The sequence below is a fragment of the Telopea speciosissima genome, chromosome 1 (genome assembly GCF_018873765.1).
Source record: "Telopea speciosissima isolate NSW1024214 ecotype Mountain lineage chromosome 1, Tspe_v1, whole genome shotgun sequence".
NCBI lineage: Eukaryota > Viridiplantae > Streptophyta > Magnoliopsida > Proteales > Proteaceae > Telopea > Telopea speciosissima.
In genome coordinates, this window is record NC_057916.1 from 3,859,384 (window position 1) to 3,884,799 (window position 25,416).

At 37.4% G+C, this 25,416-nt stretch overlaps 2 protein-coding genes and 1 pseudogene across 2 annotated transcripts; 2 read left to right on the top strand and 1 right to left on the bottom strand.

The window, feature by feature from the left end:
- Nucleotides 1–479: 479 nt before the first annotated feature.
- Nucleotides 480–3,916, top strand: LOC122651044 (annotated as a pseudogene).
- Nucleotides 3,917–10,376: 6,460 nt separating this feature from the next.
- LOC122648746 lies at nucleotides 10,377–24,958 on the bottom strand. Its single transcript, XM_043841967.1, has 3 exons — nucleotides 24,352–24,958; nucleotides 21,118–21,124; nucleotides 10,377–10,389 (listed from the first exon to the last, which is right to left on the bottom strand). The coding sequence occupies exon 1, from the start codon at nucleotides 24,937–24,939 to the stop codon at nucleotides 24,418–24,420; it is 522 nt and encodes a 173-aa protein (XP_043697902.1). The 5' UTR covers nucleotides 24,940–24,958; the 3' UTR covers nucleotides 10,377–10,389; nucleotides 21,118–21,124; nucleotides 24,352–24,417.
- LOC122648747 (50S ribosomal protein L30) lies at nucleotides 11,724–15,415 on the top strand. Its single transcript, XM_043841968.1, has 3 exons — nucleotides 11,724–11,975; nucleotides 12,076–12,221; nucleotides 15,325–15,415. Exons 1-2 carry the CDS (start codon nucleotides 11,784–11,786, stop codon nucleotides 12,196–12,198), a joined length of 315 nt encoding a protein of 104 aa, XP_043697903.1. The 5' UTR covers nucleotides 11,724–11,783; the 3' UTR covers nucleotides 12,199–12,221; nucleotides 15,325–15,415.
- Nucleotides 24,959–25,416: the final 458 nt, after the last annotated feature.

Sequence of the window (25,416 nt, forward strand, 5' to 3'; positions counted from 1 at the left end):
GATTTAAGAAAATAAAGCAAAAGGTAAAATGATCAAAATTTTGGCATCTAACGATGGTATTTAACGGATTGGACCTAACTGACATTTGGGATGTAAACCAAGGATGGTACGTGGAATATTGAGCATGGGGTATGAGGAATATTGGGTGCATTATAAGGGGGGACACGTGTACTTTACCCCATTATAAACTGTTAACCTGTTTTGTAAAGAGTCACATGTTAAATGAAAAAGATCCTATCCATCCAGGTAGCGTGTAGCCGTATGCAGCGCCAGACCATGTTAAAATGGTCCACATCCAAAAGTTGCCGACACTATAATAACGTTTCTTTCGTTGCCGTTTTCACGTTTTCGTTACTATGAACACAGAACCACACGGTTGAGATACTTTTTTGTTGGTACTATAAATTGAGATTCTTTGGCAGTGAATTAGCGTATCACTAAAACTCTCTGGAAATTTGAAACTACTCTGATACTCTCAATGGCGGCCTTTTGTGGTAGCAGATTTGTCTTCAACACTTCTCCACTTCTTCTAAACAATTCCCAAGAATTTGGAAGAAAAAAATCTGTCAATGTTCCAGCTTCCATGTCTATAGCTTATGGTGGAGGCACTCCTCAATCCCTGAGGCTTACTACTGAACCCCCCGGTTACTATATGGCAAGAACTGAACTTCAATCTATTCATCTTCTTATTAGATTATGTTTCTTTTCTTAAATCTCATTTTCTTCAATACTTTTCCTAATAGCTAACACTATATTGCTTCATTTGTAGGATGGAATTCAAGTAAAACATGCCGAGAAATGCAAGGAAACTAGGCTTATGCTCCAAGAACTTAAGGACCCATCAGAAAGTATGATAATGGTGGATGCATTGCAACGTCTTTGTATCGATTACCATTTCGAAGAAGAGATCGATACAATTTTACGCAAACATTATGAAATCTTCAATTCTTCCGTCAATGCCGACTTGCATGATGTCGCGTTACATTTTCGATTGTTGAGGCAAGCTGGTTATTATGTTTCTCCAGGTAGGTATTCTGTTTAATTTTTTTTTTCTTTGGGAAAGGGAGCTTATATAATATTATTATTATTGAACTCAAAACCTTCTGATGAGCATGGGTATGAAGCGCACCACAGCTCACCACCTATACTAGGCAGTTGTTGTAGGTATAAGTACTATTTTGAATATCACTTATTCTAACAGGTTTATTTCATTAATTACATAAAATGATAATTAAAGGGGTAGTAATTAACTTTTTTTTTTTTGGTAAAGCAGATGTCTTTCACAAGTTCACTGACAATAAGGGACATTTTAGACTAGAATTGAGTGAAGATATGAGAGGATTGAGGAGTTTATATGAAGCTTCACATCTAGGAATGGATGGAGAATACACACTTGATGAAGCCAAGGACTTTGCTCACAAACACCTTAATGCTAAGATGAGAACTCTCAAACCAGAACCGGCTAGAGCTGTAAGTGAAACATTAGAGCATCCATATCATAAGAACTTGGCAAGATTCAAGGTCAGACAATACCTTAATTCTCATGGCACACATGGATGGATCAGTCTTGTACAAGAACTTGCAAGAATGGATTTTAACATTGTTCAATCTTTACATCAACAAGAACTTTTTCAGATCTTTAAGTAAGTAATTGAAGCTATGTTAATTTCTTTGGTTCCTTTTGCTTGTTTGATAAGATCAATGTTCCCTTAACTAATGCTAGTTTAACTTTCCATGTTAATTAGGTGGTGGAGAGATTTGGGTCTATCAAAACATTTGAAGTTTGCTAGAGATCAACCATTAAAATGGTACTTATGGCCCATGACAGTTCTCTCAGATCCAAAGCATTCAGAGCAACGCATCGACCTCACGAAACCCATCTCACTTGTCTACATAATTGACGACATTTTCGATGTTTATGGGACACTTGATGAACTTACTCTCTTTACTGAAGCAGTGAACAAGTAAGTTAGCCATGTTCATTTTGAGAGAATTGTCCTACATTGGTTACCCTTGACTCCTTTTGTCCCCTCTTATTGTTACGGTTTTAGGTTAGATGGACTCTATCCAGTCGGACCCATCACAGCCTGGTTCCTTACTCAAGTAAACTTATATCAAAATCGAATTAATTAATCCCTTCTAATTATCGATTCATTAAATGTAGATGGCAACCTACAATCATAGACCAACTACCTGATCACATGAAGATTTGTTTCAAGGCTCTTGACAACATCACCAATGAAATCAGTGATAAAGTCCTTAGAGAACATGGGTGGAACCCCGTCGGCACCTTACGAAAAGCGGTATTAATCTATTCTCACAACCTAGTTGTGAATTACTAATTTCTGCTTATGAACTTGATAACTGATTCTTATGTAAAACCTGATTTTATGCAGTGGGCAACCCTTTGAGATGCATTTCTAGTAGAAGCCAAATGGTTTGCTTCTAAGCAAGTGCCCAAGGCAAAAGATTACCTAAGGAATGGAACAATAAGCTCAGGATTGCCTTTGGTGTTAGTTCATGCATTTTTTCTACTAGGCCAAGGTCTAACCAAGGAGAGTGTTGATTGCATGGAACACACTCCGGCGCTAATATCTTGCCCGGCAACAATTCTTCGTTTGTGGGATGACTTGGGAAGTGCCAAGGTAATGCAAAGACCACTAGTTTTCTTTTTAGCATCATTTGGTTGTAGTAAAGGCAAGGGAAGAGAAGATAAATTAGTTTAAAAGGTAAAATAGAAAGTTTTTGTAATATTTATTATGTTACTACCTTAAACTCTTACTAAATAAGTAATCAAAATAAATAAATAAAATCTTTATTCCCCTTCTTAAATCCAAGGAATTTGATACTCAATTCCTCTAACTTCCTCGAATTTTTTGGGTTGAATAAATCCAAGAGTCTACCTAAAACCTAGAAAATTTGAGTCAACCTAGTGGAGTTTTGAGTTGGCTTTGACTCTTAAAATTGAATTATTGGAAAAATATTTCTACACTATCCTTGTACAGTTTTCTTTATACCTTTCTCACATTATAGATTATGGGGTCTACCTTCACGGCTTCACATTCTTGTTCTTATTCTTCTGATCATGTGGATCCCATGTGAATTCATATGAATAATACCATTTTTCAACCGCTCATTGGTGTAGAGTGCAGATTCCTAACCCCTCATTGGTGTAGAGTGTAGATTCCTTTTAAGTATGTTTAAGTGGAAAAAAAAAAAAAGAGACAACAAATTATATATTTTGAAAGCTTTTTGATCATCTAGTTTGCTTCAACTTTCAACAAAAAACAGGTTAGGTAAAAATTTTCTTTCAATAAAGGTGAAGAGAATCTCTTAATCCATGGTGATTTGACGCATTTTTTGGACTCTTCGAATAGCGACTACCACCATTAGCTCTCACACTGTATTGTCAAGATCCGACAATATTTTTTCTCATTTCAATCCGACAATCAAATCCCATGGATTAAGAAATTCTCTACTCACCATGAAAAGTTTGTAACTAAAATTTTGAATTTTATGTTAAACTAAGTTGATGCCCATTCATGCTTAATAATAATTGCATCCTTAATTTACTAACCAGATTCTCGTTTTGGTTGATTGATAGGATGAAAAGCAGGAAGGGCACGATGGATCATACATTGACTGTTACATGAAGGAACATGGGGTTTCATCAATTAAAAATCCTAAAGATCATGTCTTCGATATGATTTCAGATTCTTGGAAGGAAATCAACAGGGAATGCCTCTCGTCAAGCCAATTCTCACACTCCTTCAAAAGAGCCTCATTAAATTTTGCAAGGATGGTCCCTGTGATGTATAGTTACAATGAAGACCAATGCCTTCCAACCCTTGAGAAATATATCAACTCGCTCTTGTACGAAAATATTCCTTTGTGATAGAAACCTAGCTATTTGCAATAAAAGAGGTCACAACCTCCTAGTTTGGGGTGTCAATTTCCAAGCTGAATTAATTGGACCAATTGAATCGTTTTTGGGTTTCGGTTTGAGTTTTCATGTAACTGATAGAAATCGAATCAGGCTGAACGAAAACCAAAGACCAAAAACCTTCGAAAAAATTAAAAAAAAAACTGATAAAACTTGGAAAACATGTTTCCTTATTATTTTTAAGGGAAAAAGAATGTTATCTGATTGCATGGCTCTTGTGCCCAAACATATGAACAAGTGAAAGTACCACCCTCCACCCATGAAATAAAAAGTTGTATCTATATTGATACCCCCTGTGTGTGTTGTCATTGGCCCCCGCGTTGGTGCAAGCTCTACATGACCTGGTAGTGATCTCTTTCCTATTTTTAATGTATAGATATGAGCCCGATAAGGCAAACTAATAAAAGACCAAACCGAACTAGGCTGAAAACAAAACTGAATTTTGGCTTAATGGTTTGATTTTGGTTTGGCCTATCAGACTGGAACTGATTTAGCACGACTAAAACTTAACTAAACTAACCGGTTAGTTTAGTTAAGTTTTAGTCTATTATATGGACTCACCAATTCCTAGTAGTACACTGGTGAGTCCATATAATAGAAGACATCACAATCATTTTAGTTGTAAAAATGTAGACCCACTGGGAAGAGGAAGTAGCTGAAAATTTGACTTCGAATTTGATTAGAATTTCACTTGTCCTTGTGCCTTGGCGTAGAGGCCGCGCGCCACATGCGACCAAGTACCATTTTCTTTTTCTTGTTTTCTTTAGTTCACGTCTAGTTAACCCCACCCATGGTTTGAGGAATCAGTATCGGATTTGCTGAATTGACACACAAGTCGATGCTGATTCTTGGTCAATCCCATATTGGTGGAACAGTACGAACCAATAGTAAAAATGTCAATAAATTTTTTTCACTGTTGGAGAAGGAGAGGGAGAAGGAGAGCCGGAGCCAGGGAGGAGAGTGACTGGAGGTTTGAGAGATACGAAGAGAGAAGAAAGAAGACGTCTTCGGGAAGTTGTGTGATTAGAGGGATAGTCACAGAGAAGAAGATACGAAATTTACATCTTTAGCCTCTTTAAAGTAACTGCCACCTCAAGTTATAAAGGGTAAAGTTGTGTGGTTACAAACAGACACACCCTTACTTTTAAGGGAAAAAGAATGTTATCGGGTTGCATGGCTCTTGTGCCCAAACATACGAGCAAGTGAAAGTACCACCCTGCACCCGTGAAATAAAAAGTTGCATCTATATTGATACTCTTGTGTATGTTGTCATTGGTCCCTGCGCTGGTGCAAGCTCTACATGACCAGGTAGTGGATCTCTTGCCTATTTTTAAGGTATAGATATGAACAACTAAAATCGAACCCTATGGACCAATAAGAGCCCGATAAGGCAAACTCATAAAAGACCCAACCAAACTGAACTTTGGCTTAATGGTTTGATTTTGGTTTGGCCTATCAGATTGGAACTAATTTAGCACGACTAAAACTTAACTAAACTAAACGGTTGACGCCCATACTCCCAGTAGTACACAGGTGAGTCCATATATAGAAGACATCACAATCATTTTAGTGGTAAAAATGTAGACCAACTGGGAAGAGGAAGTAGCTGAAAATTTGACTTCGAATTTCACATGTCCTTGTGCCTGGCCGTAGAGGCCGCGCACCACATGCGACCAGGTACCGTTCTCTTTTTCTTGTTTTTTTAGCTCAGGTCTAGTTAATCCCACCCATGGTTTGAGGAATCAGTATCGCATTGGCTGAATTGACACACAAGTCGATGCTGATTCCTAGCCAATCCCATATCGATGGAACAGTACGAACCAAAAGTAAAAATGTTAAAAAAATTTTATTAGAAAAATAGCGATTGTTGCTGCTAGAAACTGAATGGATGATTTATCACTGGGAGACCTGCAAACCATTTTAAACCAGAAAGTGAGCACAAGAGAGGTACGGAGTTGGACTCCGTTAATGACTCTTTGATGCTTAAGTCATAATATGGACAACAAGATAAGAGTTGGGAAGATGAAAGAGCAACAATGAATGGAACAATACTAGATGGTGTCTTGGGAGTTTATCTTATGCTTCACTTTCCTATTTATAGAAAAAATGGCGTGTGACCTTTCCATGAGAAAATGATTCATAACATCTCTCCTAATTTCATTGAAAGTGATTCTAAGATGCTTGTTCAAGTTTTTTTCTTCGGTAAACGATGCTTGTTCAAGTTATGCTCTCTCATATCAGCACTCCTTGGGCTATATCCTATATCATCAACCACTGTTAGCTTCTTCTATCTCCTGCCATGAAAATTCAGCATGCCTAAAGGGAGGGGAATGCAGTTGGAGATAGGCTTGCTTTTAAGGCTAACTCTCACACAGTTACAATTTTTTATCGGTCAGAGCAATTCCAGAATCTTGCACCCCGATCATTTTGGCACCCTTCGCACACTGCAATCGTTGACTTTGTAGACCTATATAATAGTAGTCCGAATACCTCGTTCTAGCTTTGCCATGTGTCAACTTGCCATCAACGGGCTGATTTTAGGTATATCAATGATAAAACTATCTGATACAAATCAATACAGATCAATTTGGATCGCTATTGCCGAGATCGATGTTGTGCTTGATACATATTACTAAATCCTGATCACACCATATTTTATTTCTTTTTTGGTACATTTTCTAATTTTCTTGGTGGAGTTTCTCCCACCATGACTCTTTTAGCTAAATAATTTTCTGATTGATTTAAAATAAAAGGGAGAGGGTTCCCTACGCTGTTTGAGTGCAATTTTGGGCAAATAAATGAACCCCCCTTTGGCAGCTGACAAAAGGGGCAGGGGCATTAATGACATATCACCCTCTCACATGAATAGTGATACGTGAGGGGATATGCAATTTAATTTTTGAGCTGGCGTTGTACAAAATCTTTTTTCTAAAAAACAAATAAAAAGTCTAAAACACGAATAAAATGACGTTACCTCATGTCAGATTAGGTCTGTGAAATTACGACATTACCTCGTGTTAGATTAGGTCTGTGAAATTACGGCATTACCTTGTGTTAGATTAGGTCTTCAAGTTCAGATACTTCGACTCCTCTTCATTTTCAAATCTCCAACCCTAAACCCTATATCCAATCCTTGGGGGGATTTGAGGTCCTGACATGGTTCGTAATCTCGGATCGGATAAGTCGATCTCGAGATTCAACTGATATGGCAAGGTTTAACTGGATTGTTCCCTGGATCGATCGATCGATCCTTGCCAATTTGACTGAAGTTTTTTGGATTATTTTCAAAGTTTTTAATTTTAATTTTTTTTGTTTTGTTTTTATATTATCTTGACCGATACAGACCAATACCAACCGATATTAACGGATCCGATCCTGAGATCACAATACCACCAACTTTGGCCGATACATGATCCGATTCATTAAAAAAACGATTTTGGGGTTTTTTTTACCAATCCTAACCGATTTGTACCAATCTTGATTCGGAAAGGTTTCAGACATGACCGATACCGAATCCAATACCTGGATTTTGAACCTTGGTTCCCGATGTCCCACAAATCCCGCCCTCTTGCTGTCATCCCTTCCCTGTCCCCTACAAGGCTACGACGATACAAGAGCAAGACTATAAATGTTCGTCATGAAGGCCTTAGTAAGTTCGCATATAATATGCGAATGTGTATATTTTAATCAATAAAAACATATTTTACGTATATACACCTTAATTAGTTAGTAAAATCATGTATTATATGCGTATCTGAACGTTTGATTCAAAAAAACATATTTTACCGTATACATCCATATATATAGTAAAAACACGTTTTCTACATGGGCCCATATTATACACGTATAAATACAAATTAAACCATATTATACACGTATAAATAAGTAGAGATCTTTTCCCGTTAGTTTGTGTTTAAAAGGAAAATTAAAAAAAAAATAAAAACTTAAAGAAGAAAAAGACGCAAAAATCTTCTCTTCTGGTTTTCCGTCTTCGTCTTTTCGAACCCTAGCCACCAATTGCCCCATTCCGTTCATCTTCTTCATCTCTGCCCATATCGGTTTCGGCTCATCAGCCACCTGCTCCTCCACCTTCTCTCTTGATTCCGGACTCCATTACAATCGCAGGTTCTTCGACCTTCTCTCTCTGTCTCTTCCACTTTTCTTTTAATTTCTTATATTGTTTTTTTCTGCTGCGTTTTCGGTTTTGGGAGTAACAGCTTGGATCAGCTTTTTGTGATTGGTTATGTTTGCATCTGAGTAAATGGTTATAATGGCTGGCGGTTCATTAATTCTACCGCTAAAAAAGATGGAATTTCTTACTTTGTGTTTGTACTTTGTAGCACTCTGCTCTACTTAATTCCAGTTTTGAAAGGAAGAATCAGTATTCCTTTTCCCTAAACCAATTGATGAATGAATAAAGAATAGTTAAGGTCTTCTCTCAAAAATCTCTCTCTTCACTGTTCGGCATCTTAAATCAAACTTGGTAATTCCCAGTTTGATCCATCTATGTGACAATGGATTATTCACTTATTCCTCTTCCCTGCTTTGGTTTGTTTTTTTAAACTTGAATTTCAAGAAAGTGGTTTGGTTTTAGCAAGAATGTTCTCTTTCATGTTATCCAGCATTGGTTGTTGATTTTAATGGGAAAAATGGTGATATGAGGGTATTGGTGCTTTTTTGTTGATTTTGATATAACAGTGACCATCTTCATTTGGTTGGTACTTCCACAACAAGAAAGGAACAATTTTATTCCTTGGATGCTAAAATTTTGATACAACAGTATGAGTGCATCTGTTTCTGTGTTCTTTGTTTCCATTGAGTTTATTGGGCATTCTCCCTCTACCTCGTTGGTAATGCCAGTTTCTTCACAATTTTATTCGTTGGATGCTATTAACTAGGATTCTGTTGTAACATGTGCTCTACTTAACTAGTTTTGCTGAACTTTTTTATTAGGACTTTGATATGTTAAATGATAATCTTATGAGAAGTAATAGGGTTTCTTTTTGATAAAATCATTGTCTATAGCTATTATTTTGTTTATTAGGTGGTGAATGCCTGTTATATAGTGAATATATGCCCGTATTTTTTCTTATAGAGCGGCTGTATTAAACGCGTATTAGACACGTACCGTATCATTGCCTTACACGTTTTATTATGCCAGATTTTTGAATAGTATTATTGTCGTCTGGTCCGTTTAATTCCTGTTCGTATCCTCACCTGTTTGATTGCCGTTCCCAAACTTACTAACTAAGATATACACACTTATACGGTTAAAAACGCAACTTTTATTAAACAGCATATTAAACACGTATTATACGTCCAAAACCCCCCATCTTGACCCTTCCGTGTTCTTCTTCCAAACCAGAAACCCTTCGAACCCTAAGTCTCTTCCGTCATGGGAGTTGGGACATGAATGTGTAAATGCCAATTCGGAATAGAAATAAGTAAAACCCAGAGATAAACTTCCAATTTTTATCCTTTCCCTTGGGCTTCTGCTACTTCTTCTAATTAGACTTACGTTCCTTTCCTTTCAAACCTAGGTTCTTAATGTGTTATTGGCGTGTAATGTTTTCCTTTACAAGAAAAATATGAAAAGAACTAACCATTTGAAGCTATTAAATGTCTCATAAAGGTAAAAACAATTATGACTGGGGCCGTTGATTTTGGTGTTCATTTTTTAATGGAGAAACAACCCAGGGGGTGAAATTTGATTGGGTTTGTTAAACATGTGACTAGTGACTACAGTGGTGCCACTATCTTGTAGGTGTCATTTACTTGTGTGTCTGTCGGTCTATGGGACACAGTGTTTTTAAAAATTTTCTCTATTTTGATAGAGGTAGCTTATAAATGGAGTATGGAAGCTTGTGTGGTTCAGATCACTATGAGCCTAATATGACATTAGAACCTCATAAGATTTCAAATAGTTAGGCATTTCTTTTTTTTCACTGCTGAATTCCTATTGTTCAGATTTTGTTTGGCTGCTTTTGCTTGCTGTTGCAGTTGAAGGTCAAAAAGCTGAAATCTTTGTTGCCATGTTGAACTCCCATAGTTATGTTATTGCATATTCATTGTTGCATATAAATAGCACACGAATGATTGACGATGGGGAAGTGTCCTTATTGATGAGGCTGTGTTATCATTTGTTTGTGTTCTCGCATGTTCTTCTTATGGTGTTTCTATTTTGTATTCAGCTATTATATCGTGTTTTTTCAGTTGTGAGGCTTCCTTTGATAAAATCATTGTCTATATGTTATTACTTAGGTTATTAGGTGATGTGCATGTCTGTTGCATAGTGAATATATGTCTGTATTTTTGCTCCCGTGGCCACCGTATTAAACGTGTACTAAGCACGTATTGTATCATTGCAGTACGCATTTTATTGCGTTGGCTTTTTGAAAAGTATTATTGCCGTGTAGTACGTTTAATTGCCGTACGTATCCATACACGTTTGATTGCTGTTCCTGAATTTACTAACTAAGGTGAAGACACGGCCTCATGTTGTTGCAAGAGCTAAAGGAAAAATTGTGCTTGTACTGTATTTGGACTTTTATTTTTTAATAGTTGTTTTGAGACTTTTGGTTTCTGTAGCAGATCTGTAGATTTAGAACTTGAGACTTCAGATTTCCATCAAAATCTTTTCCCTTTTTTTAAGTCCATTTGTTTCTCCTAAGTTACTAAATTCTGGTTTTGTTAAGTTTCTATTTTCTGACCACAATTGTTTCTCCTAATCTAGCCATCTGTTTGCTTTGATATTTTAGACATATAATCTACCTATTAGGACCTTAGGATTATGTTTTTTTGAATATGTTATCCTTATATGCGGATGCTTCCAAAATGGTCTTCACGAATGCTTATCTCATTACCCCCTGATAGTGGATTTGAGTGATCGTATAGTTGCAAATGCAGTTGCTCAATAAGCAACCCTACACCAGATCATTGAGCAGCCCTATAGGGACTGAGGATGGCGGTACATAGTACTGTCTTTTTATTTAGCAGCAATAGTATCGTCTTTCTTATGTATCTCTTAGTTGTCATTACTCATTAGTACGATTCTGTTTTATTTTATGGTCAATTATACACAATATTCTATTTTTCACAAAGCTGTATATGTATACTTTGCTAAAAGTCTATATGGTTTATTATTTCGGGACTTAAAAAAATTCCACTGTTTTTTTTTGACAACTCATGCACCCTGCACATGTATTTGGGACTCTATCTTGAATGCTTGCCAGTTTGAAGTGGGTGCAATTTGGCAACTTGTCCCATATGTTAATGGACCTGTAAAAGACATTTGTGACAAATAATTTCATGATTGGAGAATTTATTTTGCACATAGGAATGCCACTCTTATTTTTTCTTATTATGTACATATGCAAATACCACTCTTATTTTTATCATTCTGTACATATGCAAGTATCACTCTTATTGTCCATTCTGTGCATAAGCAACCAAATGGTTTCTATTTATGGCCCAGAAATTGTTTGTGAAATCTATTTCAGAGCAATAGCAGAAGCTGGGAATAGAAATCATACCAAAGATACCTGTAATTTGTGGCTTTGATTCAATTTTATTCTGTTAAAGGTTTCTATCCCTTTTGAGAAAAATTAAGAAAAAAAGGGTAAAAATAAACTTTTCTGATCTATACAACTTTACTTTCTTTTCACTTTTATTAATTATTTTGAAAGTGTCATGTCATTAATTTATTTTGCTTGTTGGCCCCCTTTTTTTTTTTTTTTTCTTCTTCTTTCTTCCCCTCCTCCCCCTTCCCATTCCTACCCCATTAGAGAAAGGGTCATTTGTTAGAAGTGTTCTTGGATACTTTAGTTGAAAGAGAGTGGACATGGATGCTTTCAAGGCTTTCAAAGCCTGTGTTCCAGTTGCATGGAGCCCTAATCTATATATTACCTTGGTGAGGGGCATCCCAGGCACCAGGAGGCTTCATAGGCGCACCCTGGAGGCATTGCGGCTCCGCAAATGCAACAGAACTGTTGTGCAGCGGAATACACCTTCTCTCAGGGGAATGCTTCAACAGGTCTTAAAGCTAGCTGTGACGAGTGATACTCTTTATCTCTGACTGAGATGTTCTCATCTTAGTTTTGCCTTCATTCTTTGTTTTATTTCTATTTTCACAGGTTAAGAGATTGATCGTGATTGAAACAGAAGAGATGTTTAAGGCTCGCAAGCAAAAAGAAGCAGCCCATCGAGCTCTACGGCCTCCATTGGTTGTGAACCATTGCATGCCTGAATCTTCTTAGGAATCATGTGGTATTCTTCACAGGTCAGCTTCTACGGTGTTTCTTTCATGTTTACAGTGTTTTTTTCATGTTTATTCTAACTGCTCAATAAATATGGGTTTTCATGAAGTGGGGTTCTCACAAATAATGGCCATAACATGCATACATAAATAAAGACATAATAATCTGAATCATTGATTTACTAGAAGTTTCTCATTATCATATTACTGATGCTCATCTTCTATAGTTATTTATTGTTGGCATGGTTTGTTGTTTGAGTTCTGTATTGTTAACCTTCCTCAGTAGTTCCTCTATTCACTTGAATGGATTCACCAATTGGTAGACAAAGCTTTCTGATGTAGATCACAAGTCCATATGTATCCACAGGAACAAACCCCAAAACCAGCCCAGTAAGGTTGTGGATTCAACTGCTGTGAGAAGCAGCCTGGTCTGATGATGTGGCAAGTTTTTGCTGGTTCGATGGAGCATCATCTAAGGCAGCCTCAGCCCAAGCCCAGAGTGAAGCATGAAGAAGTTAAAAGACCAAAACACTGTTCACATAAACAGTGTCACAACCCATATTTTCCTTGTGTGGAGATATTTTTTTTGAAGATTTTGTGGGCCCATCAAGTGGAAAAAGATTCTATCCTAAAGCTGCCATGGTTTAGTTTCTATTTTCAGTTTTAGAAGGTATATTAGGAAGTTTCTAATTTTAGTTTGTTTCTATTTTTGTTTCCTTGCTTGTTTAGAAGGCTGATCTATAAAGCCTTAGTAGTTTCTATTTTTCATTAGTTGCTATTTTACTACCTTCTATTTTGGTTTTAGGAAGTTTCTATTTTCTACCTTCTATTTTGTAAGGTGACCTATTCCATTAAATAGGCAGCCCCTCTTGTAATAGAGACAGATTTTGGAGCATAGAAATTGTGGCCAAGCTTGCCATCGATTATGAGAGAAATTCCATGTTTCAACTTTCAACAGCTGGGATAGCTGTGGGTGAGAGACTCAGGGTGAGAAGCCCATTCCCTGCCCCCTTCTTCTATCTTCTCTTCTTTCCCTACCTTACTCGATCCCCATTGCTGCTTCTGTGTGTCTGCAACCATTAATTAATAACTCAACCTGAAGATCAGAAATCACTTCCAATTACTTCCAAGATTGCTACTGCTGCAAGCCAATCGATTGAAGACTCCTGTTGCTCCTTCAAGCTACCTTGTTCGAGTGTATTTGCTGCTGATCCAAGTGTTTGTTGCTGTTGCACACCATTAATAGATCCTTATCGTGTTGAACCTGGCTGCAATCGATCTCCTGCTGGTTTCTCACTGGTTTGAAGTCGACTTTTGCTTTACTTTCTCCTAGACTCGATTGGGGATTAGGCATACTTGGGATAGTTCCAATATAAAATACCTTAGATTATTCTTTATGGCACTTGCATTTTTGTTTACTTGGTCTTTTCGTCATAGTGACCCATCAGCTGGCCAAAATTGTGATACATAATGGTTAACTATTTTGAGGGAGAATGAAGTAGCCGAACCAGCCTCATGTGGCAAAGGGAAGAAAGCTCCAAACTAAAACCAGTTGGTCCACTTAGGCCAACCCATGGGCATCATAAGTTCTGTCTTTAGTCTTGGTTGTGGTTCCTATGGATCTTATTTTCTTGTTTTCTATTATTAGTAGGAGCTTGAGTTGGTTTGTTGCATCTTCTTCTAGCTCTCGAACAACAGAAAAGGGCAGTAGAACCTGTGATGCAGATAGGCGTGGGATAAATTAGGAATTATTTTATTTATTTTCTTTTCTTTATTTCAGCTGTAGATAGAAGTAGAGTTCGAGTCGAAGTTTGTTCAGTTGAGTCCATAATAGAGTCTAATCTATTTCTGTTTCAATTAGGATTACTTGTTTCAGTTTTAGAGTCCATAGTGTAGAGTCGAAGTCAATTTCAGAGTTTCTGTAGGAGTTATTTTAAGTCTTTATATACTTTTGTGTAACCAGCTTATAAACGGATTTGAGAAATAAAATGAAATACTGATTTGGTTGCTGCATTATTTGCAACTGTATTTGTGGCAGTGGCCCTTCCTCTCTCCCATCTTCTTTCTCTTCTTCCCTCCCTGCGATTTGGTTTCCTCTCTATTGCTTCTTTTCCTGTTATTATACTATTATCCTTTTCTGTTTGAGACCGTAGACATTACTCATCATTCTCTGTTACTGGACCATATCCAACCTTAAGAGTTGGGCATTGGACTCTCACATTCTCTTCCTTCTCTCGCTGTTTGGGAATAACTATCCTTACCTCTGGGCGACTCCAGTTGCATATCCCTAGATCGAAACATTGTCCAAGACCCTGCTCTTGCCCAAAAAAAGTCTTAAATGTCCTAAAATTTATGACATTGCCACTGCTCTTTTATATTTGCATTTGTTATCATTTCAGTGGGCCCACATCAAGGTTTTGGAACCCAGGGTTGCATTAATGTGTAAAGTGCCGCATCTTGCCTTGCACTAAAGATCACCAACTTCCTTTTCTTCAAAGTACTCGAGAGTCGGATACTTGCTTTTGTCTTGGGTTGGGTCAGGGGGCATCATTTGGGAGAGGTACTGGCTAGAGGACGGGTGACTTTACGCCAAAGGCGGGCTCCTATTCGTTCCCAATTAATGATCTAGAATTGCCGTACCATGGTAGGAGTGAAGAAGAAAAGAGGCTTCAGCTTCTGTTCTTTAAGGCAGTTTAACCAAGCGTAGTTGGTGGAATAGGCGAAAGTTTTTCATTGCTCTGGTTTATTAGACACTACTCTCATATACAACTGTATGTAGAATGCTTTGATTTCTGGTCACTGGGATTTATCTCTCAATAAACAACATTAGATCACTAAATGCTACTGTGGTTACTCGTACTTTCTCATTATTATTATATTTTTGAGAACGAATGGATTATTATATTTTTCGAGTACTATTACCATCCAAAAGTATGGTACTTAACTGCATGATTTAGATTGGTCTGGAAACATTTGGGCAATGGTTGTCAATCAATGATCCTGGAAGCCATGTTTTGTTTTGTGTGAATGTATTATCCCTACTATAACCCATTTATTAACTTGTTAAATAATCGATGTTGCTTATGTTTTCCATACTGCTTGCTTATTAATGTGTGCATTGCTCAGGGGATATTCAGTTGTTTGGTGGATTTGGTTTGCTGAACAAGACAGCTGGGAGAAGGCTATTATTTCATCAGCTCTTGTTGGACAGTATTGTTTCATCAGTTTTTGTTGGACAGTATTGTATTGGTTCTACCTTAATTACTTTCATCATTTCGAGGCAAGGAGATTAGAGGCATAAATCCATAATTGGAAATTAGAACAGATCCATACTGTAGCAAGCGAAGTCTTGCTTACAATATAAAGAACAGCATTCATGCTTTTAGAAGATAAAAACTTGATGCCTTCACTGGCATTGGTCCCACTGGATATGCTTGCATGTAATGATGATGATTTTGTTTTGAAACAGAGCGGCCTGATCAAGGTTTTAAAATGCAGAATCGAAAACGGAATCAGACTCTGATGATTCCGATGCTAGAATCAGTCCACAAATCCAAAAACAGGGATACTTTTTAAGGTTTTCAGTGTGAATCGACGGTGTCGGATCGGTTGAAATCCGGATCAATTATTGCGGATTCAACACTCTGATTCCCGCGATTTTTAAAACCTTGTCCCTGATCCAAATGCTTCTAAAGTTTGTTTAGTTAGAAGCAATATTGGACGATCACCTCTGCCCTAAATACACTCCTCATGGTTTGTCTTTGTTTTGTCTGTTGTTGAGAATGGTGACAATTATTATCCATGCTGTTGGTTTGTTGGCAGTTTAATGGTTAATTCTCGTGGACCTAACAACTACAAGGGCCTTGTTTTGTGCCCATCATATTTTCATAATTTTGAAAAGACCTGGCTATAGTGCCCAACTATACTTGAGAGTAGAGATATCTATAATCCTCATTCAGGATAATTACTTGAGGGAGGGACAACTCTGCTGGTCGTGTGCAGTTTTGCATCAATGGGCGTGGAGTGTTTCGAATCAGCAAATAGGGAGTTAAATGGAGTAGAGAGAGAAGTAGGTCCCAGTGGTTTGTGAGGGGACATGTAAAATTACCGACCTGGTCCTCAAATTAGATCAAGATTCAACATTTTATTCATGGAGACAGTTTCCCTTCATTTACAGTTAAGAGAAACTCCTTCCCTGCCCAACTGTAGGAAGATATTTGAGTGAGTGAGGGAGAGAGGGGGGCTCTGTTGCTCGTGTGCAGTTTTGCACTAATGGGCGTGGAGTGTTTCGAATCCAAATAGGGGGTTTAAATGGAGTAGAGGGAGAAATAGGTCCCAGTAGTTTGTGAGGGGACGTGTAAAATTACTGACCTGTTCCACAAATTGGAGCAAGATTCAACATTTTATTCAGAGAGACAGTTTCCTTTCACGTACAGCGAAGAGGAATTCTTTCCCTGTCCAACTGTAGAAAGATATTTAGGAAGATATTGTCTTCCGGAAAGTAATAATGACTTTAGATGGATGTTCCTTCATTCAATTCGGATCGAATTTTCCATTGCATTTTTAGGGCCAGTAAATGATTGGCTGTCCATCGGGGGTGGTAGGGACCTTGGTATGCTCACACCTTTCAAACGAAAGAAGCATCGAAAGGAAATTCCTGTGATAAAGACTAAACCTCTCCATGAGTAGTCATAACTCATAATTGCCCAGGGGCACCTCTTTCCTTGAAGTGATCCAATCACTACTCTTGTGGGTCACAGAACTATGGAAGCCGTCTGCTCAAACTTCAAATTCTTACAATAGCTCAGATCCTTCTCTTCCACTTTCTCTGTATTTAGGTTTAATGTGTTTTGGTGGATCTAATATCAAGAACTCATGGCCGATTCAAAATTGACCTGAATAGGTCCAAAAAATCTTAGAATCAGCCTTGCAAATCTAAAAACCAACGATATAATTTTAATAACCCCTCTAAAACATCTGGAATTAGAATCGATCATAATTGATTTGACAGTTTTTAAAACTCGTAATCGGTGGCAGAATTGGTCAGAGCCGATTCTGATCCAATCCGGCCTTAATCGATCCAATCAAATCGGTTTATATCCACATAAGAGTGAAACTAGGATTGGCCTTGGAGTCGGAAATTGATTAAGAAATCGGTCCGATTCAACTGAAAATATAAAGGAATCGCAATTTCAATTCCAATTTAAGCTGCAGCCATTAAGAACAACGGAAATTGAGATAATGTCAACCGATTCCGTTATGAATCCAATGATTCACCAATCAATCCGATTCCCAATTTTTAAAACCCTGTATCGGACCCATTCAATTATTTATAGCCCAACAGTGGCGTAAGTTCCTAATTGAAATCCAAGTTCCGCCCCAAAATGTAAATAAAATACGAAATATGTGGGAGCCCACACTTACGTGGACAGGCTTTATTCATGAAGATTGAAGAATGAAGACTCGGTGCCAAGTCACGGATTCACAGTCCCCCTTTCATCCCTATCCCTTTCAAATATATATTTTTCCCTTATCAAGAAATTTGGAGTCAATAGCTGGATCCTATTGCATATGCGACTTGGTTAGCAATGATAAGAATTAAGATAGGATGATAGATACAAAGGATTAGGATCGTCTCCAGAGAATAGAGAATGCTTAGGGCATTATCAGTCGTTGAATTGTGTTACATACATCCCTAGGCGTACATCGAGATATGTACGACATAGCTCAACCGTTGGATGCCCTCTGGCAAAACCATGGGCGCATGCCTCCCTGAAGACAAACTAAATTGAGATACAAAACCATCACTCTTCAACTTTTGGTCAATGGTAATCTAATTGATCTCTTAAGGATATATCTACTCACAAAATTTTATCCCCATCTAGTTTTACTCCCATATTGTTGGCTAGTCTTTTCTTATAAGACTTCTATAAATCCTAATAGTGGTAAAGACATTATAAACCTCGTACACTAAAGAAAATAATAATAATAATAATAATCTTAGATAGGATGTATTTTTCATTTAAAGAAAACTTTCTCCTCCTTTTGTCCATAGCAGATTTTTCCATTCAACTTTTGAAGCCGAAAAGCTCCTCACACCTTCAAACGAAACTCAAAAGAAGCATGTAAGGGAAATTCTTGTGATAAAGCCTAATCTCTCCATGTGTTGTCATAACTCATAATTGCACAGGGTCACGTTTTTCCTTGAAGTGACCTAATCACTACTCTTGTTGCCCTTGTGGATCACGGAACCATGGAAGCTGTCTGCTCAAACTTCAAATTCTTGCAATAACTCAAGTCAACCATCATGCCGTCTTTCACAACTATTAGTGAGTACTAATAGTTCTGGTTGAGTCGTTTGCTACCCCTCAGATCCCTCGCTTCCAAAACATCCAGAAATCAACGATCTAATCTTAATGGCCGTTTCCAAAACATCCAGAAATCGACAACAGTGACCCCACCAGAGTTATAAACTCGTAATCGGAGCAGAGCCAACCTATTGCAATCCAAATGAATCTGAATCGGCCCGACTCAATTAAAAATTCAAAGGAATCAGGATGACATTCCCGATTCCAATTCAAGCTGCAACGATTAAGATAGTTAGAAATCGAGACCGTTTGTCAGCTAATTTCATTACGTAGAAGATAATTTAAATAAAATAAAATAAACGCAATGTGTGGGGGAGCCCACACTTACATGGACAGGCCCCACTCAAGTCATGAGTTCACATGAAGACTAGGTGGGTGGTACCTAGTCACGGACTTACGGTCCCCGCCTTCATCCTTATCCGTTTCTAATTTTTATTTTCCTGAATTTTGGAGTCAATAGCTGGAGCCCATCATTAAATATGCAACTTGGTTGTCAAAGATAAGAACTAAGATAGGGAAGATAGGATTCCAAATAGCATCACTTTTGGGTCCCACCTCAGCCTAAAAGCTCAAATTGTGGGGACCACTCTAAGACAATTCTGCCAACCTTTTATTTACATCAAATGTCCCTTATCGATGTATCAATATGCTCCTACAAGACTCAAGAGTAAAGAGTATAGGTGAAAGTGAAAAGAGCTATGATGAGAATAAAATTACCTACTTAGGTGGGGCGGGTTCAGTGGGTGACAGGTAGACCGTAGACGTGGACGTTTTAACTTTCGGCGGAATTTCGATTGTTAATAATGTTAACTGAAAGCTCAGTTCCGACTTCCGAGTTGCAGATAAGACGATAAGATACTACATGAGATTCTCCTCCCCTCCACCTGTTACCTAATCCTCTCGCACAGTGGGGTTTGAGAGCCCTGAAAATCTGTGCAGTTTTTACGATAAATTTTTTTATTAAGACAAAATCTAAAAAATGTGATACCTCCATAAATTATTTAAAATATTTTGAAATTATAAAAAATAATAAAAATTTTAATTTTAAAATAAATTCTTTTAACTTATTTTAAATTTTTATGTGAAAAACAAATTTCAATTTTAAAATAAAATTCTTTTAACTTATTTTATATTTTAATGTGGAAAACTGGAAAAAAAAAAATAGCTTGGCGTTTTGGTTACCTAATCTTCTGGCACAATGTGGTGGACAAATTGACAAAATCCGAAGGTGTGATACCTCCATTAAAATTTTTTTTTGAATCAATTGAAAAAAAAATAACGCACTGGTTTCTAAGAGTGTTAAACGATCTGGTTCGTTTTTTAAAATGTTTGATTAAAGTTTCTTAAATTTGAAATTATAATTGAACCATTTATTAAACAATTTTATCGTTTTGATTTAAATGATTCAATTCAATTTTGATAAACAATTTCTGTTTGATTTTGACACATTTATGTTATATTAAAACGATTTAATTCAATTTATACCATTTAATTAAACGGCCTTAATTTTAAAACAATAATTGAACAATTTATTATACGGTTTCACAGTTTAATTTAAACGATTTGAAACCTAATCACAAACTAATGTCTCTTTGTGCTTAAAAAGAGGGGTAATTTATACATACCACCCTTGAGGTTTGACGAAAGGATAATTTTACCTCCCAATTTTGGAAAATTCTACGTACCCCCCTGAGGTTTGCAAACGGTAACAAATAAGCCCATTTTGTCAGTTTATGACTAACACCGTTAAAAATACAATGTGAATTGTCAAAATTGCCCTTGCAAGAACCAAAAAAAAAAAAAAAAAAAAACCTGCAACTTATCTTCCCCAAATTGATTGGGGAAGATGAGTTGCAAGTATCCAAATACTCACAATTAGATAATAAGAAAGTCTATATCCATAACCATCACCATGGCTATACATACATTCAGGGAAACACCCATTAAAATTGGGAGCTTCCAGAACTCAATAAACGAATTGAATCCCATTCCAGCGATGTCAAATCCATCTTCCCCAAATCTTTTAGGGTTTGAAAAAGGGGAAGATGAGTTGGGTTTTCTTCTTGGGAATCATGAGGAAAGAGATGGATACGAGTGAGAATCGTTTCCCTTATTTTTATTCAAGAACCCTAACCTGCAACTAAATCCCTTCTTCTTCCCTTGCACCTGAACCCATAAACTCCCATTCTTCTCCCAGCATACCACATCTTGTTTCTCACTAGCATCAATCGCACAGAAGAAACCATCTTCTCCAAACGTTGCAGAGATCGGACCTTAAAATCACGAATTCCTCAATTGAAGAAATGAAATCAGAAATCGAAGGGAAGTAAGGTGTGAGATGAACACCTACGGCGAGTGTTATGAAGAGGGCTCCGCTGAAAAAGAGCATCTTGTTACGGCTTAGATGCCAACCCGCCATCCCCATGGGAACAAAGAGGACGATGCACGCAACCAAGACGCCGAACTGAATGGCCCCAACCATTTCCTTCGACGTTCAGATCACAGTAAACCTCATCAATAAGGGAACAGAAAAAATAAATGAAAGAAGATAGGAAACACAAAGATGAAGAACCTAGCCTAGGGTTAGGGTTCCGGCCTTTTCTATTGTTGTAAGTAGTTGATTTCTCGCTCTCATACCAAGGCAGTATCGAACTGAAAGCCACAGGCGAGCTGAAGCTTTATATATGCAATATATACGAAACTGAACTGAAAGCTAACGGGGCAACTAGAAAGACGTAAGTGCTGCCATTGAAGGCGAGGAATTGTCCTCCAACAGGGGTGAAGAGGGTTTCAGTTGCAAGTTAGAGTTCTTCAATAATAAAAATAAGAGAAATGATTTGGGGAAGATGAGGGCAGTTTAGTCAATTTCTCTCTTAATTTTAACACTGTTAGTCATGAACTGCCGAAATGAGTTTATTTGTTACCGTTTGGAAACCACAGGGGGGTACGTAGAATTTTTTAAAATTGGAGGGTAAAATTATCCTTTCGTCAAATCTCAGGGGTGGTATGTGTAAATTACCCTAAAAAGATCTTTCAATTATCGATAAAATCATAAATAAAATTGCTTCCAAACCAATGACTTTATACATATTTTCATTGACTACCACACTGATGCAAGGACTACACGACACGACCAGTTTGTATTCTCGTATCAATAATATTTTTCTAAACTTATTTTATATAGTTTTCAAAAATTCAAAAATTAAAAAAAAAAAAAAAAAAACTTTAAAACTTATTTTATATCGTTACAAAGGAAACCAAAAGATATCATTTGTAAAGAAAATTTGGATAAATTTCACAAACATCCCCTGTAAGTATTCAATATATCACAGACATCTCAAACTTTGAAAAAATATCAAAGATTGTCCTTATTTTATAATTATATTAAATGCCTATTAATTCTTTTACAATGATAAAATTATCCTTACCATAGAGTGAACTTCCCATAATACCTTAAGGGTTATCCTTATCATAGGGTGAACTTCCCATAATACCCTTAAGGCTTCCAATAATACCTTAAGGGTTATCCTTATCATAGGGTGAACTTTCCATAATACCCTCAAGGGTAAAACCCCAAAGACCAACCATTCTCTTCATCGTCTTCCATGGTCTGAAGGCGGAAGAAGCAAGAACAGGAAGGGGCTCTGCAAAGAACCATTTTTGCTTCGATTTCGCGGAAGGGTGTGTCTGAGAGAAGGAGACGCAGAGAGAAGAGATTTCATTTTTCAGAGCATTCGAAGCTCGGTTTCAAAGGTTCCGTTCATTTTCCATCCAATTCGGATGGTTTTGATCTGACTTTTTTAACCGAGGATCTCGATATTTAATTTACTCTGGTGGTTTTCGATCTCTGAAGGTAGGAAATAGGATTCTCAGAGTTGCGAGCATTCTACTTCTATTTTCGCAGTCTCAAAAGTTTCAAGTTGATTTGTTTTTATCTTCAAAGCTTTTCCACAATTCTAGCCTTATGTGGAACTGGAACAGTTTCATGGGCAAATATATGGGGTACAATACCGCTCCAGGTTCCCTCTTTTGACTGTTAGATACCCTAAAACCGCCTAAATTTCCTGCTTTCAGGAGGTGGGTTTTCTTTTTAGTGGTGCAGGAATCAAAGACTTGAGAGTAGAGAATCAAGAGTCAAGATTCCAGTCTACATTTCTGCAAAAGTACCAGTGCACGACCAAAGATCTGAATCTTTCAATTTCTAGTACACTTAGATACTTTTGAAAGCTTTTCATAACAAAGAATAATTTTGTACAAGTTCATTTGTATTATTTGTGATTTTTTAGCTCTCAACTTCATCTCGAAGTCCATGTATTTGAATTATTAACCAGTATTTGGGATTTTTTAGCTCTCAACTTCATCAAGAACTCCATTTCTTGATTACTTACCAAAAGGCCATCATCTTGTCCGTCCAGAGTCCAGAACCAGATTCATAGGTGCAGTTCTTTTGGTAAACATAGTTCAGTACTTCAGTTCAAGACGTTCCTGGTTTTTTCTCACGAATAATTACTTTTGTAACGTTGTAACTTCGATTAATTAAATTTGTTATTTATATATTTTCCAGTTCTTCATTCATTTATCATGTCGTCCAAAGAATTATAAGTGATTCACGTACAGGGGTAAAGGATCTGTAATGGAGAGTGGATACCAAATCATTCATGAAAAGGCACTTATTCCTGCAAACGAAGTAATCAAATAAACAGAGTGAGAGTAAATCAAAAAAGAAATAAACAAACGAAAATTAAAACAAGAAAAAAAGGCACAAATAATATTTACCTCCACGAAATAAGCTTTTCATAACAAAGAATAATTTTGTACAAGTTCATTTGTATTATTTGTGATTTTTTAGCTCTCAACTTCATCAAGAAGTCCATGTATTTGAATTATTAACCAGTATTTGGGATTTTTTAGCTCTCAACTTCATCAAGAACTCCATTTCTTGATTACTTACCAAAAGGTCATCATCTTGTCCGTCCAGAGTCCAGAACCAGATTCATAGGTGCAGTTCTTTTGGTAAACAGAGTTCAGTACTTCAGTTCAAGACCTTCCTGGTTTTTTCTCACGAATAATTACTTTTGTAACGTTGTAACTTCGATTAATTAAATTTGTTATTTCTATATTTTCCAGTTCTTCATTCATTTATCATGCCATCCAAAGAATTATAAGTGATTCACGTACAGGGGTAAAGGATCTGTAATGGAGAGTGGATACCAAATCATTCATGAAAAGGCACTTATTCCTGCAAACGAAGTGATCAAATAAACAGAGTGAGAGTAAATAAGAAAAGAAATAAACAAACGAAAATTAAAACAAGAAAAAAACGCACAAATAATATTTACCTCCACGAAATGCAGCCAAGTAATACGTATAAGATTATAAGACGAACGTATGCACGCACGCCGGCCGATCGAAACATAGACGAACACAGTACACCAATGACGGACAACGTCAAACCATAACGGAAAAGCATATACGTCTTACGGCACATGAAACGGAAAGGAGCAACGCTGCACACACAGATGACTGAACAGATCACTTGTTTAACAATCTAAACAATAGATGCCACCGATGACAAATCTGGATCAATTAGTTCCTGTATTTAGTAAGTTAAGTTTAGCTTTAATCTTTGGATTGATTGTGCAATCTGATCATTAGCATCAAAACTTGTATATACAAAAGTTGCTCGATCTCGTCTCAGTTTTTAGGGTTTATGGTCACCGGAATACAACAAAAAAGACGAAGACCCTCGGTGCCGATCGCGTCTGTCTGTCCCACTCTTGACTTCGTCAAGCAATAGAAGAGATTTACACAGGAGTATCGAGGGATGTAATTGAACGAACCTGCACGACTGATCACAATTCTTCGGCTTTGGACATGTTAGAAAGCCGACTAGGCCTTGGCTGGAAACCGGCTCTTCTCCTCTGCTGATGAGAAGAAGGTCGGATCAGAGCCGCTAAAGCTCTCTTAACCAATTCTCCCTCAACAGTACCGATCCGGACCAGCGAATTCGTCATCGCTGATCTCCGAGCGTTCAATCGATTAGACGACGAATACGATCCAGCACGATGATGTGGACCGGTGAAACCTTTGTGAAGACTACAACGAAAAGAACCAGGATGATTCGTCGGAGAGCACATACACGTTCTCCTAGGAGACGACGGAGCTGACAGAGGATAATTCTGCTTCTTCAGTACCTGATCACGAGGAGAAACTGCAATCGATCTGCTTGGTGAAACAGATCTGTCGATCGAAAACCGAACCGAAGGCGTCGATGGAACGGATCCACAGAGATTAACACCAGTCGGCGAAGCTGATCTATTGAAGAAACCAGTAGATCGAGACGAGAAACTCGAACTTGCAGACGCGAAAGCCATCGGCGAAGACGAAGTGCTAAACCTTTCAGAATGTGAGAGGTGGGAAACTAGTCCACTGGATCTAGTTCTAGATTTAGAACCCGCCATTTCTATTTAAAAAGTGAAAAATCAAAGACTGAAACTTGAGTTAGAGGTAGAGAGAGAAAAGAGAGAGAAGAAGAGTGAGGTAAGTAAAGGAAAGAAGAGGGGATTTTGCTCCTAAGGAGACCTTTGGCTCTCTATTCCGGCAAACTTAGATCGCCTCAACCGCTCCATTTATAGGATTCCAGAGTAGAAGATCGACGGTAACATGGTATTATTAGGATACTGATTCCGATCTAACGGCTGTGCAAAACGACGAATTTTGGAGCGGTTTTGTCTAACTGCTTTTGAGGGGACTCGCTCTCAAGTAGGTGCCACGTATGACTGTATGAGATGGATACGGATAGGGATAAATGGATAATGGATCTGTGAGCACGGAATGTGGCTGGCACTTTT

Coding starts and splice junctions, on each gene's coding strand:
- LOC122648747 (XM_043841968.1), top strand. CDS start 11,784: ATGGATGCTTTCAAGGCTTTCAAAGCCTGTGTTCCAGTTGCATGGAGC. Junction 11,976..12,075: donor TCAGGGGAATGCTTCAACAG/GTCTTAAAGCTA, acceptor CTATTTTCACAG/GTTAAGAGATTGATCGTGAT.
- LOC122648746 (XM_043841967.1), bottom strand. CDS start 24,939: ATGGCTTTCGCGTCTGCAAGTTCGAGTTTCTCGTCTCGATCTACTGGT.